General features: G+C 38.8%; 1 protein-coding gene across 1 annotated transcript in view; it reads left to right on the forward strand.

The window, feature by feature from the left end:
* The window catches only part of SLC44A5 (solute carrier family 44 member 5), a 105,521-nt gene that overhangs the window by 82,533 nt on the left and 4,059 nt on the right, over positions 1–18,929 (forward strand). Inside the window, exons 9-21 of the mRNA XM_049808621.1 lie at positions 345–428; positions 3,001–3,113; positions 3,533–3,664; positions 5,570–5,669; positions 8,507–8,599; positions 9,533–9,620; positions 10,848–11,110; positions 12,202–12,296; positions 12,687–12,790; positions 14,068–14,141; positions 15,995–16,065; positions 17,470–17,558; positions 18,199–18,283. Of these exons, the coding sequence (XP_049664578.1) occupies positions 345–428; positions 3,001–3,113; positions 3,533–3,664; positions 5,570–5,669; positions 8,507–8,599; positions 9,533–9,620; positions 10,848–11,110; positions 12,202–12,296; positions 12,687–12,790; positions 14,068–14,141; positions 15,995–16,065; positions 17,470–17,558; positions 18,199–18,283 (1,391 nt within the window). The remainder of the gene's footprint in view (positions 1–344; positions 429–3,000; positions 3,114–3,532; positions 3,665–5,569; positions 5,670–8,506; positions 8,600–9,532; positions 9,621–10,847; positions 11,111–12,201; positions 12,297–12,686; positions 12,791–14,067; positions 14,142–15,994; positions 16,066–17,469; positions 17,559–18,198; positions 18,284–18,929) is intronic.

An 18,929-nucleotide genomic window follows, 5' to 3' on the forward strand; every position in this document is an offset into this window, starting at 1 on the left:
GCAGTTCTGGAATCACAACTGTTTGGCTCTTGGTACATTGCAGATCTTATTAGTATACACTTTTCTTGTGATGTAATAAGCAATTATATCTGATGATAGTACTCATAAAGCTTTTTAAATAAAGCTTTAATAAAGGAGCTGTATAGACGTTTTTACACAGATTTTTTTTTCTTTAGCATAACTGATTGATGTTGGTTTGGTTACAGAACTGGAGCTGGAGGACAGTAATATACTCTTATCACTAGCAAAGATATTTCAAATTGTTTCACTAAGCCTATTTGTTGTTCAGATAAATTCTGCTTTTCTACCTAAAGGAACCTTTTCTTTGGTTTGTCTTTTCTCAGCGGCATCAATAATGTCCTGGATGCAAGATCAGTTGGAATGAAAATTTTTGAAGACTATGCCATTTCTTGGTATTGGATTTTAATGTAAGATTTTCATGGGTATTTTTATTTTTTCCAAACTCACTTTGGAGTGTGCAGGGAATTAAAAAATAGATCATGTATGTGTTTGTTACCAGTCCTACTTTGAAATTCAAGGAGCAACTGTGATTTCCTTTCATCACATGATAATAATGTTGTTATGGTGCTGTACATGAGGTAAGGGTAGCACAGCATACATACATAGAGTGTCAGTTGATCTGGAATAGCTTTTTAATATCCTACTAGGCAGAAAACCAGGAGGTACTGTCTTCTGTTGCAGGACCCATCTGCGTGGTAATTCCAGAACTGAAAAATCTTAATTAAGAAGGCTTTCAAATCAATTGCCATTGCTCAATGTCATTAGTATATATATAAAACACATAATTTCTAAATTCCTACTAGCAATATATAGTTAAATCTGTTATTATCCATAAATCCAATATAAATCCATAAATCCAATGCAGCAGGCAAAGCAACATCAAGAACAGAAAGTATTGAACAGTATTAACTTTATCTTGTAATTAATACTCAGTAATCACCAATTAGTAAAAAAATGCAACACTGAAATAAAGGAAGTAGCTATTTTGCTGAAGCAAATATATAAGTATATGTGCATTCTTAGCCCATTAATATTGTTTTTGATGGATCAGGGTGTTGATGATTTAAACAGGAGCAGAAGTCTTTGCCAGGTGAAAGCCTATAGCATGCACATACTAAGCATACATAGTTCAAGCCTGAATGCAAATCCACAACAATAAATACATAAACTTTAGATAATAAACTTAGTATAGAGAATTAGGCAGTTCAGAAACAGAAGTTGTCAGCTTTTAAAGGTGTTAAGTCACTGGCAGGAGGACAGCTTTCTCATAGTCTACTGCTGTGCTCACAATAGTCAGTGGCAAGAAACAACTGGCAAGCTCAGTTCCCCCTAGATCTGTTATTGAGGTCAGTCTTATGGTGCAGATTCTTTCAAAGGAGATGCCACTGAACAGACAGGCTGGAGAGAGAGTTGACCATTTTTTTAACAGAAGAACTAAATACTAAAGCCAGTTCCCACATTTCAAATATCATATTTTTATAAGGAATTGTTGCTACTTTTAAAGTAATTGGATAGAATTTTCTTCACACTTCTCACCAAATGGTAGCATACATCAAACAATTTCTGGACAAACATATTTAAGTGCCAGAGTTTTGGTGATGACAATGAAGGCCTGATCATGAAAGGAGGCTGGGTTAAAAATCGAATATGGAATTGCTCTAGTGTTTGCAGCATACTCCAAAAGAACAGCTGCTTTCAAGCCTCAGTTTAGAGAATTCAGTCTACTGAGGACAGTTGTTACTATGTACTCAGTTTTGGTGTTACTAGGACTCATGTATATCTAAAGATAACTTTAGATAAAGGTAACTTTACTGCTTTCAAGAATAGTCTCATAAGCTCCAAAACTACAACTTTTTTTTTGAAGACTACATTCTGAATTTCAAACAAGCTATTCAGAAAGGGAAAATACCTTATGCTCCGAAGTCTTTAAAGGGCTGGGACTTAAGACGAGCTTACAAAGGTTTAACTAAATAAGCTGATGTTCTTTTTCTTGTCCCTCTGCCTATCTGGCTTAGTTTGCCCAAAACATCTGGTTTTGATTGTTTATGATCAGGTTGACCCATTTTTTATCTTTGGTAACTGGCTAAATAAGCTGGGAAAGTTCAGAAGAGAAGTTATTGAACACAAGCAACAAGACTTTTTAAATTTTGGGGGGTCTGTACTAATACAAAATTCTGATGTAACACCTAGTAAAAATTCTGAGAAATGAAATGTTATGTGAAGCATCTGAGCTGGATGTTTGTTCGATGGGATTATTATTCACATTGCTTTATTCACATTACTTTATTCACATTGCTTTAGAAGGCCTCACTGAGTAAAAAGGCCTTTTGAAGTCATTTTTTGCTTTCTGGGAGTGAAATGAAAACAAGTATTTCCTTACCGCAGACTTGATAAAGGGAAGATACTGTAGATGTCTTTTCTAGGGTCCCCATTTATGGCTCTTAACAGTTTCTTTTTATGCATCACCATACCCTGATCATTTCCTCTTCTGATGGGTAGAAAGAGTCACTGGTTTTACTTCTAAATTAAATTCTTTTTTTCTAGGAAAACTCCTAGAATAATACTTTACTAGTTGCAAGCAAGGATTTTTAATGGAGGACATAAAACAGCAACCTCCCCACATATAGTTATTCCTCCAGTTTAACTTTCTGAACTGTAGACTAGACCATGGACTGAAAAGTTGTTCAGCTTCTGTAAATGACCAAAAAGGCATTGTACTAGTCCCATTGAGCCAACCTGAGAACCTGGTGTATACAAACATTTCTGGCTCTGCCCTGTGAGATCATCATATATAAGCTATTTGTTTCTAATAGCAGATAATAGCCGGGAGGATGTATTTTGTAAGTAATATTTTGAAAGACGTTTTTACAAATCATCCTCTTACGTGAGATGAAGTGACCCTTAATTGGAGAAACAGGCATGCAAAAAAGTGAAGATTCTCACACTTTTTTTCCCTGTATTTCTTTCTTTTCTTTCTAGTGGGCTGTTCATTGCAATGATAGTAAGTCTGCTCTTCCTTGTGTTATTGAGGTTCACGGCTGGGGTCCTCTTCTGGATTTTCATCTTTGGTGTGATTGGAATTATAGGTTATGGTAGGTGTAATCTTCTAGCCTTTTTCCTTATTGCTTAAGTTTGGGCAAGGAAAATCAGTAATTACATCAATTAAATTGTACAATTGGGAGAATTAATGCCTAGTTTTAGACACAGTTAAGTGAGAAGGGCTTAAATGGCAGTGAAATTTAGTAAGAATCCAGCTGTGCTGATACTTAGCACCAGAGGTAGTAACCTGAATTATCTACCCACAGTATGCTTAGTCTGTATTGACGTGTACTGATACTTCTTTTCTATACATATGATGTTATAATTGAGTAGTCTCACAGTAATGCATTTTTGGTTTTTGCTTACCTGACATGCTGAGGACAAAACACTTGGCATGTAAAAGATTTTTTTAAAGAACTTGTCCTTGCACTCTTCAGACACACTCATTTCATATTGATTGTTTTTTTAAAAGGCATCTGGCATTGTTACTGGGAGTATGATCATCTTAAAGGAATACCTGGATCTGACCTCACTGTTTACGACATTGGATTCCAGACAGACTTCAGAGTGTACCTGCAACTGAGGCAAACATGGTTAGCATTTAGTAAGTGCCCTTTAAACTTGGAATCTGTTAATGGATATTCAGGAGAATCAATCAGTCAATCACTGTCTTGCTACAGTTTCTGTTTTGTTAAATCTTCTCACTCAGAGAAGTAAGCAGAATTCTCTTTCTTTGTATTGTGCAAGATACTTTTTGCAAGGAGACTAGTATATTTGTAAGGGGAGATAATGCAATTGCACTAGTGATGAGAGTGAAAAATGCTTGTGTTATTAGCATTCCACTTCCTGTGTGTTCAGTCTTCATAATGAGGGAGTAGAAGGCAATAACTAAGTTAGTCCTGATGAAGTTGCATAAGGAGGGGTATTTTTCTCTCCCAGTCTGTTTATTCTCCTTGTTTGAGGGCCCCAGAAATGAGATTAATAACTCTACACTTCTTTGTAGAACTGTTTACATTCAGGTCACTGAATTTTCTTGGAGGCTGATCTAAGACTCTAGAATGAACCATCACAAATTTCATCACCTTTATTTTCAAAAGTGCTTCATTGCCTTCTCTTACAAGGGCAGTGTATTTAAACCAAAATCCTACTGCAGCAAGACAGCCTGCAGTATACACATCCCTCCCCAGGGAAGGAGGGATAGAAGAGAGAACAAATACCTGTTGAATATTACTTGCACTGCTGTTTCTGCTCTATTAGAAGGCACACAGACACTAACTGATGATGAATGGGACATAACCTAAACCACTGCCTCTCCTTATTGGCAGCTAAATTAATAGAGCAGTAGTTTACTACTTAAATCTCCTATCTCTGCTTTGTGTCTTCATTTAAGTCTATGTTGGATCATTGAGCTCATGAGGCATCTTCTGCATATTGTTGAGGCAGAGCTTTTTAGTATGTTATCCCTAGAGAGTATTAGGACTTTATCATGTTTTTCCTTGTAACTCTCCAAACTCTTCCCCTGCCTGATTCTTAGCAGCCAATATATAGTTTATCTAGAGGTCAGTGTCACTTTCAGATGAGTAAATTGAGGTACTCAGGAATAAAATTACTGTTCCAAAGTCATCCAGCAAAGCAGTTAAATATCCTTGAAGAAAACGTAGATCCTCTTAGTCCTAGTCTAGAACTTATCATGTACTGAGATTGCTTTCCTGTTTCACAATGTTTCGGACAAGCTACATTAAGTTAACAGAGCTGAACTGGAATGAGACCAACTTTAAAGAAACCTGATCATACATTCCTTCATGGGGAACCATATAAAAAATAGGTGCTGAAATGCATGTAAGAAAAACTGTTCTGAACGAAGTCTGTGGCTCTAAGCACCACAGTGGTCACTTGCCACCTGCAGTTCTGATGGCGGGTATTGATAATACTTGGGATCGCAATTTAACATTGTCTGTGACTATTTAGGTCTGGATTCTGAGACTATGTCTAAGCTGTGGGACCTGAAGCTAATTCCCATGTCCTTTTGCAAAACTCCAGACAAGCCAAGGCTCAGGGATACTATTGTCCTGTCTTCCTCTCCCTCCACAAAACTTCTTGGTTTCAGCTGGAGGAGACATCCTGCTGTGTGCAACCATCCACAACTGCTGGGCTGGTTTACATGTTGTTTAACCATCTGAAGCACCCAAAATTAATAGATATGTTTCAGAGTCAGAGGCAATGTGCTTCAGGCATTAAAGACTCTGTCTTCTCTAGATGAAGTCCAGAGAATTTTTTCACTTCCTACTGCAGAAGTAGGTTTTGAACTGACACAAATAGAAATCAGACTGAAGCAGACTCTTTAAACCAGATCTGGGTTATGATTCAAACACTGCTCATAACTAAGAGAGGAAATGTTCTGGGACATGGTGCTCTCAGCTCTCTGACCTCAGAGCAAGTTTGTATGATTTACAGAGGCAGCATATTGGTTCAATTCTTGATAAATCTAACTTTTTTTGTTTGTTTACAGTGATAATACTTTGTGTTGTTGAGGTCATAATCATACTGATGCTGATCTTCCTAAGAAATCGGATCCGGATTGCTATTGCACTGTTGAAGGAAGGTAGTAGGTATGTTTGTCTAATTTTAATATATTTTGAATTTTATTAAATGATCCTTAGAGTACACTCTTCTTGAGCTTCATCTTGCACTACCAAGGGCAGAAAGTTGGGGGTTAAGTACAACACTGGCTTTGTTGAGCAGAACAGGTAGTATAAAGATTGCCAGTTCTCTGTTAATGAGGTTGTCTTTATAAGAGCTTTCTCTTTTGCAGTAAGACATTTCTTATCTCTCAGCTCTCTGCCTGAAGAGTACCTATACTGTTAGTGGTACCACATATCCTCAGTGCAAGAAGGTTTATCAGCAGAAATGCTGAGTGTGGTACACTGTTAATAGGAGCCTGGGACCTATAGCTGCCAACTTTGCTCTGTCATTGGATAGCCTCCAGAATGACTTACTAGTGGTAGAGGATTGGTGGTGTTTTGGCTGTGGCTTTTATTTAGGAAAGACTGGATTCTTCTGGCTCCAGTCAAACTTTTGCGTGGACATGCATAAATCTGCAGAGAGAAAAGGAGACTTCCATGACCAGACATTGTAATATGGTGCAGTCCAAGATACTTCTTTTCAGCTCTGAGTAAAGAAGAAAGCAGAGCAGGATATGAGAGTTGAAGGCCTAGGAGACCTCTTCATTTTGTGTTTCCTGAAATCTGCATAGACTTTGTTCACAGTGGTTCCTGTTTTACACACTGCCAACACTTAGTTCTTTTTTTTAAAAAAAATGGGAATATAACAAAGGAGAAATGGACTTAAAACATCAGGCCCTTGGATTTCATTGCAAATAGGCTAAGATCTGATAAGGCTTGGAAGCAGAGCTCTGTTAGAGCACATAGAGTTAGCTCTGAGTTTATCTGTGTGCACTTGCTTGTAGTTTTCTGCCATCTCTGTTGACATTGTGGTTCTCAGGAATCAGGATTTGGGATTTTTGTAATGTGATTAAGAAATACTGAAGTTCTGCATTCAGCCAGGTACTTGTTTCCTGTCTTATGCTACTGTACAATTAGAGCATAGCAATTAATTTTGGCAGCACTGAATTGTACTCTAATTCCTGTTCATTAAAATCCAGTAACACTTTTAACACTGCAACACTTTTGTTCACAACCTTGACAGGTAGAAGGATTTCAGAAAGTTCATAAACTTGCTGCTGAGAATTAATAACATTCTGTAGTTTTTCAACAGCATGGAAAGGTCACTTGAGGGTGATGTTTTTACTCTCATGCGTAATGCATGAGGTGAAACACTGTATGTAATTACTGTAAACCTAACAGACCATGCCCTGTATTCAGGAAGGTGCAAAATAAGCTGCTAATGACTGGAAATCAAATTACATTTTTCAATACCTTTTAACTACTCTTTCAACAATATTACAATGCTTGACTTGAAATATTACAATATTTCAATATATTGAATATTTCAATATATATATATTCAATATATATTACAATAATTGACTTGAAATCCATAGTTAGAAATAATTAACAGTTGTTAGTCAGTTTGTTGGAGTAACTGTCTGTGGTCTTAGTGGTAACTGAGAGGCTTACCATTAACTGCTGAACACTGCTAATACGTAGTGATTATTTCTCAGACAGCATAAGCCTGTGTCCTCCTGTGTGACTCTTAATGGACTTTTACAACTCTAGACTCGGACAGTAATTGACTTGTTGCTCTTCACCTCTTGATTGCACACAACAGTTCCCTTGCATTCCCCCCCCGTCCCCAGCATTTACTAGCCTAGCAGCAGGAACCGAGTAAATTTGTCTCTTTTACATTCTGGAAACTGCCTCCTATAAAACAGATAGCATCAGAAGTGCCACAAGTCATAGGAGAAATACTGTTGGAAATACTAAGAGACAAAAAGGCTTGTGATAAGCTTACAGGGTCACCGGAAAGAAAATTTAGAGTAACAGGAAGAGGTAGATGGCAGGTATGTGAAGAGAATGAACCTGCAAACTTCAGTGAACAAAACGCATGCTCTCTGAAATCACATCCAGTGAGATATGCAGCTGGAGGTGTTCGCGTCTGAGATAGCTGCAGCGAGTTTACCCAGAGGGGCTGTGTCGACTCTCTTACAGAGGAGTCGTCCCTGGCAGAGTAGGAACTGGCACGCTCAAGTTCAGGCTCACAAATTGCATGCTAGCCACAAGAAGTATTAATAGAATGTCAGCCTCTAAGACGTCAGCCTTGATGTTAAAAGGAGCTCTCTCAGCTGTCAACAGCGAACAGCCATTATTCCTTCTGCTGGCCAACAGCCAAAGGCGAGCACCACTCAGTTATGGCACATGCAAGGAAAATCACATAGTCCCAGGAAAGCGTTAGCATGTCCTGGCATTAAAAAGACAAGGTGAATATCCCTGTCCCAAAATAGTTACTACTTAAGGCAGGAAAGGGGCTGGGAACAGAGTCCTCAAATACAAAGTAGCAAGAGGTAATTTCAGGTGTGTAGGAGCTGAAGGAAGAGCATAGGAGCTGAGCAGAGTCGGACAGGGAAATAAAGGGTAATGTCTGCAGCAGTCAGCTAGGAGGCGTGATTGAAATGGGTTTGTGACCTGAACAGAGCTGGATCTCTGAAGCAGTGATGGAGAAGGAGAAAGTAGAAGGTAGTCTTGAACATGGCAAATGGATAAACTTGACTGTAGTGCTGCCAATAAAGGTGGAGTGGTAGAAATGAGAAAGTGAAGATGTGAAGACATTTGGAGAAAGAACCTGCACTATTCTGAGGTCCCAGCACTAGATTATGCTACCAGTATCAACAAGTAGCTCAAAGTAAAAAGGATGATGCTAGAAGAGAACTGATAAAAAGCTTGCTTCTTAAATCGTTGTAGCTTACTGATATGTTTTGTTTCTTTCATAGGGCTATTGGCTATATAATGTCTACATTGTTCTACCCAATCGTCACCTTCATACTCATTGCAATTTGTATTTCCTACTGGGCTGTGACAGCTGTGTATCCTTCTGCCTGTGTACCTCTGGAGGAACAGTCTTCTGGTCTGCAAGACTAGATACTTCTCTGCTATTTCACCTTAACCAGACCAGCATTAAGAAGGCTATTTGGTCACTTAGCTCTTGCTGCACTGGTACACTCTTCCTCACTGCACATTTGCATGTGTTGTACAAATCAGATGGTGAATTTAATTTCATTAAAAAGAACTGGACTAAAATTCATGCCAAGGCAGGAGGATCATACAAGGCCTTGTGTACTACATAAGGTTGACTTTAAGGGGTAAAAAAGGGCCCTCAGCAAAGAGTGAATATGGCCTTTAATGTGCTGCATGCTCTATAGGCCTGATGTTAATGGTCTCTTAGCTAGGGGAGGGGTGGGCTCCAGGTGTGTTTTGTTCAGAAGAGTATAGGAAAGGAGTGAGAGAACATACAGTGCACTGAATCCTCTCTAAACTGTCTGTTTGTTCCCAGAACAGCAAGGGTTTGGCAAGGTATCAGAAAGGGGAAAACTGCTTTTTTGAAAACAAATTGTTCTTTCACATGCAAAGAGGGTCAGTTATTGCAGTTCAGGACAATGTTAATTTATCCTTATGCAATGTGTCTACTTCCACCAAAATATGAACTGTCAAAGAACTACTGCATAATCTGCCTCGTCAAAGGTAGATATGCAGGAGAGACTGAGTCAACTTTCAAGGTTATTCCCCTTGCCCATTCTGCTCAAGGGTTATTACAGCTCCAGGATGGAGTTTGCCTTAGTTCTCTAAGTAATGAGAGTATTCAGTCTTGTCTATCAATCCTTCATACGTGTCTCTGCATAGCAAGAGCAGTTTTTCTGTTATCTGCACAAGTTCTTTAGAGCTTGTGGTTACCCACTGCAGAATCCTAAGTTGCTCAAAGCCTGCAGTTCTGTGATTTGTCCTTAAAATATTTCATTCAGTTTTCTGGCTACATCAGGAGAACCTGTGTATAAAGTAATGGCTAATCAAACACTGTGCAAGTATGCAAACCTGACTTGTGACCCAGAGGTAAGTGTAACAAATATTTACCTATAGTAAGATCTATACTAATTGCATTTCTTAATCACTATTAAATGCAGTGCTAGTAGAAAATGTGCATATTTTAAGTAATGATTCCTCATGTTAAATCTGAAAATAGTGTTCAGATAACTTTTCTTTGTTCAAAGCATTTTATAGACATAAATTAATTTTTCTGCTAAACTGTCCTGTGAGGCAGGTAAATATTAACTGTTCTAATTTACAGAGTGAGAAAGGAAGACACAGAAATACAGGTTTATTTGGAAGAGTGTTCTTGAATTCATGAGGATTCTAATTTGTGGTCCTCAAAAGGCAATGGAAGACTTGGAAAGCTATGCCTCAAACTTGTCCAAGGACCATCCATGTTTTGAAGCAGAGGCTTAGCTTCTTTTGGCACAGCAATGACCTTTATGAAGCTCCAAAAATATGTCTTTTTTTTTAATTTTGTCTTCAGTCAAATGTTGTGACTTGACTGTGGGATTGAATTTAAGTATTTTTTCAAAACTAGAAATATTTATCAAATGTTGTATCAAGGTTATTTTCAGGTGTTTAAATTTCAATGTACTGCTGTGGTTATGTATATCCCAAACAATTCCCCACCTTGCTGCTGTCTGAACACTAAAAAAAGGGATTAGAAATTGACTGGGTTTATCTCATTCCCAAACTGAGCAAACACATGAAATGAACAACAGAAATAGGGAGAGGTAATTCAATGTAAAGACTACTCCTGTTTTAATACTCTGAGATAGGTAAGGGAAGTTGTGACCATATCCAAAGCTTGTATAAAATGGCATAGGTCAGTTGATTCCAGTTCCACTGTGGTGATTTACCCAAACTGCAGATTTGGCCTCTGGTTTTCAAGTAAATATTTTTTTTTTTTTTTTTTAATGTGACCAGGTTTTCTTTAATGAAACTGAAGTGTTTATGTACCTTAAAAGTAGATTTCTGAAATTCAAATTCCATCTATGTGGGTTTCAGGCATGTGGTGAACAGCCCTGTTTTCTAACTGCATAGTTTAAAGTTAAGCACCTGCATAAGACATTAATATGAAACCTTAATATCTAAACAGGTTACATAGTACTGGAGTGGAGTGCAGTATTGAATGAAGTAATGAAACATCAAGCAGAATTATGTTATTTGTATTAAGCTGCTAAACTTCAGAGACTGTGTACACAGAATTCATTGCTTATCATTATGTTTATTTTTCTTTCTTTACAGACTTTTAACACAACCAATGTGACTAAATTGTGTCCGGGTGCTCAGTGTACTTTTGCTTTTTATGGAGGAGAAAGCCTGTACCATAAGTACATCTTCATCTTCCAGTTAGCCAATGCCTTTGTCTTTCTGTGGCTGGTGAACTTTGCAATTGCACTGGGTCAGTGTACCCTTGCTGGTGCCTTTGCCTCTTATTACTGGGCTTCTCGGAAACCAGCTGATATTCCACTGTGGCCACTCTTCTCTTCATTTGGACGAGCCATACGGTAAGACTGTGGAGCTGGATGTGAGCCTTGTCATGTATCCAACAAGTGCTGTTTTTACATCTAGAGAAGCCAGACTTGGAATATCAAATGAAAAAGATCAGTCAGCATTGTGGTTTAATCTTGGTAGGCAGCCAAGTCCTACCCAGCCACTCGCTGACTCCCCCCCAGTGGGATGGGGGAGGTGAAAGTGCAAAAACTTGTGGGTTGAGATAAAGACAGTTTAACAGGTAAAGCAAAGCTGTGTACCCAAGCAAAGCAAAGTAAGGAATTCATTCACTAGTTACAATGGGCAGGCAGGTGTTCAGCCATCTCCAGGACAGCAGGGCTTCATCACATGTAGCAGTAACTTGGGAAGACGAATGCTATAACTCCAATAGTCCCCCTCTTCCTCCTCCTTCTCCCCAGCTGTTATTGCTGAGCATGACACCATATGGTGTGGGGCATCCCTTGGGTCAGTTGGGGTCAGCTGTCCTGTCTGTGTCCCCTCCCAACTTCTTGTGCACCCCCAGCCTGCTTGCTGGTGGGGTGGGGTCAGAAGCAGAAAAGGCCTTGACACTGCTCAGCAATAGCTAAAACATTGGTGTGTTATCAACACTGTTTTCATCACAAATGAAAAACATAGCACCCTACAAACTACTATGAAGAAAACTAACTCTAGCCCATCCAAAACCAGTACAATCAGGAAAATGTTGTTGTTAGGGGGAGACTGAATCCTGTAGCCCAATAGTGGCAAGGCTGCTGCAGCTTCATGCCCCCAGGTTCAACCAATTACAAGGCTGAGTAGGTACTCCCAGTAGCTGCACACACCCAAATACATGTATACAACACATATATACACAGCTGGCCACACAGATTGACAGGCAGACACACACAGCACTCACAAGCACCAACAGCACCAATGGCTTCATCCTGTTCCTCTCTTTGACAGATCAGGATGAAAGTCCATTAATTTATGTAATTCCCACTAATGGACCTTTCTCCAGTTATAGTTTGATTTTTATATATATATATACACACAGACACATGCACATACATATATAATTGTACCTATACACATACACACAACATAACAGTCATTTATTTTGTTTTAGATACCATACAGGTTCGCTGGCATTTGGAGCCTTAATTCTTGCAATTGTCCAGCTTATTAGAGTAATACTGGAGTACTTGGATCACAAACTGAAAGGTGAGATTTATGCATCTGCTCTAGGTTATTAAGACCTCCTTTGGTAAATTACTTCCTTACTTTCCCAAGATGTTTTTTCACCAATTAGAAGGACTAATTCCACATTATTTTTAGCCATTGTAGTTCCATTTGCAGCCAGTGAATTTGTGCTGATGTACTCAAATTCAGTCTATTATGGCCTTGGGAACTTAATGCAAAGTTCATGTGGGATGTGGATCTGATCTATGAAAGCTAGTGAGCTAAATTTGGTTGAGAAAGAGAGTCCATAGCTAGAAGAAGAGAAATAGTTTCTGCTTTTGTCACAATTTAAGATTTTCTTCTGAATAGCTTTCGATGTTCTGAAGACTGTTCATGAGTTCTATGTATGATGCACTCTCTCCTTTTTTTCAGGTACACAGAACTCCTTCACTAGATTTCTACTCTGCTGCCTCAAATGCTGTTTCTGGTGTTTGGAAAGATTCTTAAAATTTATAAACAGAAATGCCTACATCATGGTATGTGCTGTCTCTGCATGTGTTCTCCCCTATCTGGGACACTAAAATACCCTAGCCACTACTGGTTGGTCAGCAGCCAGCAGTACTAGAGTCTGGTGAATAAATAATGGGATTTGTGGGAGTTTTCAGGAAATGCATGTGGTCCTACCATGAAAAAGTAAGATATCTTTTTTTTTCTTCTAAACTCACCCTCTTTTCATGCCTGTCCTTGTCTGTCTATCTAACCCCTCAAAGTAAGTTGGAAGGGATGGCATAACTGGTTAACTTCCCCTCTGATTCAGCAATTGAAATCCTGATTTCAACAGGAATATTAGCTTGTTTCATGCCGCATGTTGATGACACTTCTGTTTGGAGACAGTGTTTGGATAAGGAGGTCAGAAGGCATGTGGTATCTCTATTTCATCCTGGAAGTTAAAAGCACAAATTCTACCAGCAGCAGCAGTAATATTTCTCTAAAATAACCCTTCTTAGCTTCCAGAAGAGAAATTCCAGATTTTCACCTAAATAAACATATATAGATTTCAGCCTAGAATGTTCCGACTTGAAGCAATTTCAGTGATTGAATGGTACAGTCACGGACTTGTTGTCTCAAAGGAGGTGGCTGTAATGGGTCCGTTATAATCCGTGTTCATGCAATTGATGTTTCAAATTAATGCCATCTTGAAGAGGAAGTATTCTTTTTTACGGTCTTGTTTAGTTGGTAAACTGACTGCTGGTTCTAGTGTATCTTAGACTTGTGGACACTATTCTGGGAAGAAGAAATGGTTTTGTTCCTGAATAATTTTAGCTGCTTTACTTTATGTGGATGTAAATCCACTGACTTTTGATACTGGTATTGCTGATTTCTTCTTAAGTGAGAGCAGCATCAGGTCCAAGGAGATACCTACAGGAGTCAACTCACTTCTGCTCTACAAGTGCCTGTTCCTTTCCACTGACTATAAATCTAGTGTAGGTAACTAGGAAAGTGAGAAGAATCCCTCAGCAAGTACCTTATTTGCTCTACTTGGCAAACTGAGTACTCAGTCTACTGCCTCCAAGATCACAACGGGTGGCATGCTCATCACCAGGTGATTTGAAGAGGAAAGATGGATAATATTCTGTCCCAGCATGGTGGGAAGCATTGAGAGGCAACAGGTGACTGGGGGCAGTGCTTCATGTTCATCTGAGTTTCAAGGCCACATATTAGAGAGAACTATGCATTACATGCAGTAAGATTCTGGCATACAAGGAGGTATCCTAATTATTTAAAATATGTAACAGCTACTATTATTTTGCAGATTGCCATATATGGTAAAAACTTCTGCACCTCGGCAAAGGAAGCATTCTTTTTGCTTATGCGGAATGTGGTGAGGTAAGGGGCCATTTCCCAGTCCTTGAAAATGTCAAGATTTCCTGCTCTTGCACTCTGAAGACACACTTCTTTCCTCTTCCATGTCTCCTCCAAATATTATTGTAAGCTGCTTCTGTCCTCAGACATGGCCCTCACTTCTAACACTCATTGTGTAACAGCAGGCTGTCCAGCACAGTAACCTATGCAAAGTTGATATAATCTAACAGTTTTGTTGTGATTGTTCTTTTAAATTCATAAGCACCTAGTAGGTTGTAATAGTGCCTCCAAGGAACCAGTGGAGCCCCTGAGAGGAGATCTATGGATATACAGGAATGGGGTGCTCATGATCTGCTGTGTGTTTCTTGAGCTTTGGTCCACTCACTGTCTGTGAAAAGGAAAGCAGAAAGACCTAAGTCTTCAGATTCATCCGGAAAGCTTATGGGGTGTCAGAGAGTGGCAGTAGAGAAGAGAGAGTACTTTGCTTTCAAAACCAGTAACTTGAACATACCAGAACTCCCTTGGTGCTGGGAATTTCCCTCCCCTTCCCTTTTTCCCACTACCAAGACTGCTGCCAAACTCCCTGTTCTCATCAGTAGTTTTCTTCATTGTTCCTGGCTCTTCCTGTACTACTGTGAGATCAAAATATAATGGGAGAATAACTTAGGAGCAGGCCATGTTGATGCAATAGCAGACAATCTAATTACCAAACAAGAGACACAGTAAAACTGGTTAGGTGGTTTAAATTATTAAGTGAAGGACTGGGAGGAGGAGAGGAATGGAGGGGAAGGCTGAAAGAGGAAAATGGAAATGATGCTTAAGAAAGAAGAGGAAAGGATTGGAGATGGGAGAATGGAGTACATTCACTCTGTTACCCTGCATTAATACTGGTACAGTGGTGTCCACACCTGTGCCTGTGCAATAGGAAAGAGAAGCTGCCTTCATTTCCTTTCAGAACATCATCTCACTGTCCTTTGTGCTTTTGCTCTTACTGATTAAGAGCAAAGCTAAAAGCCAAGCATATAATTTTATTGTTTCAAGTGGAGATTTTTTTATCTTGTGTATTTTGCTAATTCTGAATTCTGACAGGTTAATGATGATTTGTTCTCTTTAATATGTCTTAATGTTTATTTTTCATGGTAGTCAGTGCTATATATTACCATATCCATAGCCTTCGGTGCTGTCAAGAGGCAGATGATACAAAGCTCATTTTCCATCCCTTTTTTACCTGCAGTTTCTGATATGACAGGCTGGCAGGATTTCAAGCAGAAACTTCCTGCTGTTGCTTTCAATGAGAGCTGCAGATTTACTGTCAATTTTTCTGTCTACCTTCATTCATTCATCTGTGATTGATTGTCTGCCTGCTTTGAGGACTCCTACCTTCAGTATTGTACCGTGATATCTTAAAATAGTAGATTTGGCATGTTATGGGGTCATGAAATGCGGCCAGATAGGACCAAGTGAAGAGAAGACCTATCAGCAATCTACACAAACATTGCTTTTTGTTTTGGTGTGTACTTTGCCTCTTCCAGGCTGGCTTATCTGTGACCCTAGAAGAAAGGCTGGAATAAAAATACTTTGATGTTATGTTTTGGGGTTTTTTAACCAGCAGGAGCAATAAACAGTCTTCAAGTACTGTAGCAGTATTGCTGCATTAAGGCCTAACTCAACAAGAGGCTCAGTGCTTTTGTGCCTCATGAGATTAGGCTGTTACAAAGCTCATCTCAGTGTTGCATTTCTGCATTGTTGTATGTCAGCCTGTGAAACCAGCAGAATACAGCTTCTTGGTCATGTTTTGTCAATTATCCATAGCTTTAAGGATAAAGAATACAAATGTCTGGTTTGTGATGATGTATCATTTGTCCCTTGCTGAACAGAGTTGCAGTTCTGGACAAAGTTACAGACTTTCTTTTATTCCTGGGGAAAATTCTTGTTGCTGGTGGTGTAGGTAAGCTAATCAATTTTTTCCAAATGGTATGTTCTATTATCTGGTACCTACAAGTATGCCTGCCATATTCATATATGCTTAGTTAACAGCTGGAGGTTCTCATTGGTCTAACTATTTGGGAAGCTGTTCCTATGTTTCTAGGCTTTGCAAGATTGAACTAAACCACATTTTTTTCTTTTTTTCTCCTTCCCCCTTGCACCCTGGTGTGTTGTTGACAGCATCTTTTCCATAATTGCTTTTACTGCTCTTGCATGTGTTGCTGGCACAAGGACTTATGCAGCCAAAGCATCATAGCTAGATCAAACCAAGTTCACACCCAAAAAGTCAGCTACAATCGGTTCACCTTTCATAAGAACTGAACAAAATTGCAAATGAGATTCACCTGGTAGCAGACAGCATGCATACAAGAGGTGGTGGTGCAGGTCTGCAGGAGATGGGCCTGAAGCTCTGCTGTATTCAAGCCCATTATAGCTTTAAGCTATCGTAAAAGAAATATTCTATATTTCTAACATCCTTACAGGGTTTTCTTAGTTATTGGTAAATATCAAAATATCTTATTAATGTTCTTCTGTGACAGAAAAGTGATTTTTTTTTTTTAAATTAAGCACTTTCAGAAATTCAAGTTGGCAGTACTCCCTTACGGTTTTTCTAAATGGTCACAGCAGTTTCTAACCATTATTTTACAAATAACCTTATTTTATATTCTGTATACTTTAAAATATTACTAATGAATTGTATTTTAATCAAAAGTTGAAAATTAATACCAAGAACAGATCTAAAATATTTTGTCATTACTGTAGAATGACTTTCACACTGGGGTAGCAAATTTGATTTGAAACATATTCTCTGAAATGTAAGCCATGAAATACTGAAATTAATTAATGTGTTTGTCCTCTTTGAGAAGAAATTCTTTCGGTGATTTCTATTGTAGACGCATTGGTCTGTTCTAAACTTATTGTCATGCTTATTACTAGCACTGCCATTTCTCCTTTTAATCTGAAATAGTTAAGTATTTCTTCAAGCAATAAAATTTAAAGCAGCAGAATTTTTCTCACTCTTTTTTTATTTTAGAAAAGATCCACCCAATGGTCTTTTTTATCCCATGTCATTGTCTTGTTTATAATTGTTAATTAATTTTGCTATTAAATCCAGTAGAATGATGAAACAAAACAATTCATTAAAGTCTTTCTGGGCCCATGAATATCTTTATGGTAATTGATTAATTTACATATCTCTTCTGTCAGAATACAGATCCAGCAGATAACTAGTATTGAGGAATTGATTGTTTACAAACTTATTTAAACCAACCTTGGATCTGTTGTCTTTGTTTTGTCTCATCCATTCTTTAGGTGTTAGGAAATCAGAGTTAGCGTAGGAATCACTAATCTTCTGTGCTTCTTGCAGGTGTTCTTGCTTTCTTTTTCTTCACACAGAGAATACCAGTCTTTGCACAGGAAGCACCAACGTTAAATTACTACTGGGTGCCATTGTTGGTAAGACAACCATCTAATCTCCTGAACACTGAGGGCAGTTTGAGGTGCTCAGACTACTCAAGGCATGGTGTAACAGCTCTCGTTGTCATCCTCTCAGTGGCACATTATCCATTGAATCTGCTTACACTCTAGCCCTCTGGATCCTTCAGGCAGAGGTGACACTGCAGTGACTCTGCACCTTCAGAAAAACTGAAAAAGGTTTCACATCTGCTTTGCTCAGACTTCCCAGGCAGCAAAGAGTGGTGGTGAGGCACTGATGACAGTGTGGCTTCTAACAGAAGGGACTTGTGATGCATCTATTTCTCCTTTTGTAGCCTCCCTAGACTCCAGAACACCTCTAGGATGAGTGGTTCTTGAGAGTAATCTTGAAGGAGTTCAGAATATTCTTGCTGTATATTCTCTTTGGGGGTTGAAATGGCTCCAGTCAGGCAGCTGGAAATGTTAGGAACTGCATGTTAGGATACGGTGTCTTGAACCTGTGATCCTTTTCCACAGCAGTAGTAACCTTTGGTAGAATTACAGAGCTGCCATTAAATCCTCCCAAATATGCTTAGCAGACTAGACTTCTGACTTGTTTTAACACTGCCCGACATCAGTGCCAAACTAAATTTGGGGTTTTCTTGTGGTTTGTTTTTTGTAGACGGTCATTATTGGCTCCTACCTAGTTGCACATGGGTTCTTCAGCGTCTATGCAATGTGTGTCGACACGCTTTTCCTCTGCTTTTGTAAGTACTACATTTTCTTTCACTAATAACCTGCAAGTCATGGGAAGAGGAGTAGAAAACCACCTTATCCCTTCCTTACAGAATCCTGGTGACATGCTAGCAGACTGTGTGAAAAACAAACTGATTCTGCTTTTCAGCCTGGCTCCTTGATGCATTCTTCAGTGCAGAAGTGTTTTAGCATTCAAATTTAATTAGTTGAAGTAATAGAAGGTAGCTATATGGCTCATGGGGGTACCTGGCTTTTGTTTTTCAGAACTTTAATTAACGGTTTGCTTCTGGGTGCTTTGTAAAGAGCCCTGTACAGCAGTGATTCACTCAAACCTTTTGTTAATAACAAGGTTTTTCTTTGGTATATAGGCAGTCCTTAGTTTTCAACTTAATAGTCCTGAACAAAGTATTATGCTGAATTACTTTCAAATTTGTGTAAAATACCATTTAAAACACCATCTGTCCTTTGGACCCCCCAACAGCAAGCAATCATGGGCACTCTTAAAGGGATTGCTGTTCAGTGTGTCCAGTCAGAGAATACTAAAGTCACAAAAGAAATCTGTTGGTCTCAAGTTAGGACATGATTATAAGAAGAGGATGTACTTACTCCAAAATACATTCCATTTGCTAGATTTACTGAATTCAAGAAATAGATACA

Source organism: Accipiter gentilis, chromosome 8 (genome assembly GCF_929443795.1).
Source record: "Accipiter gentilis chromosome 8, bAccGen1.1, whole genome shotgun sequence".
NCBI lineage: Eukaryota > Metazoa > Chordata > Aves > Accipitriformes > Accipitridae > Astur > Astur gentilis.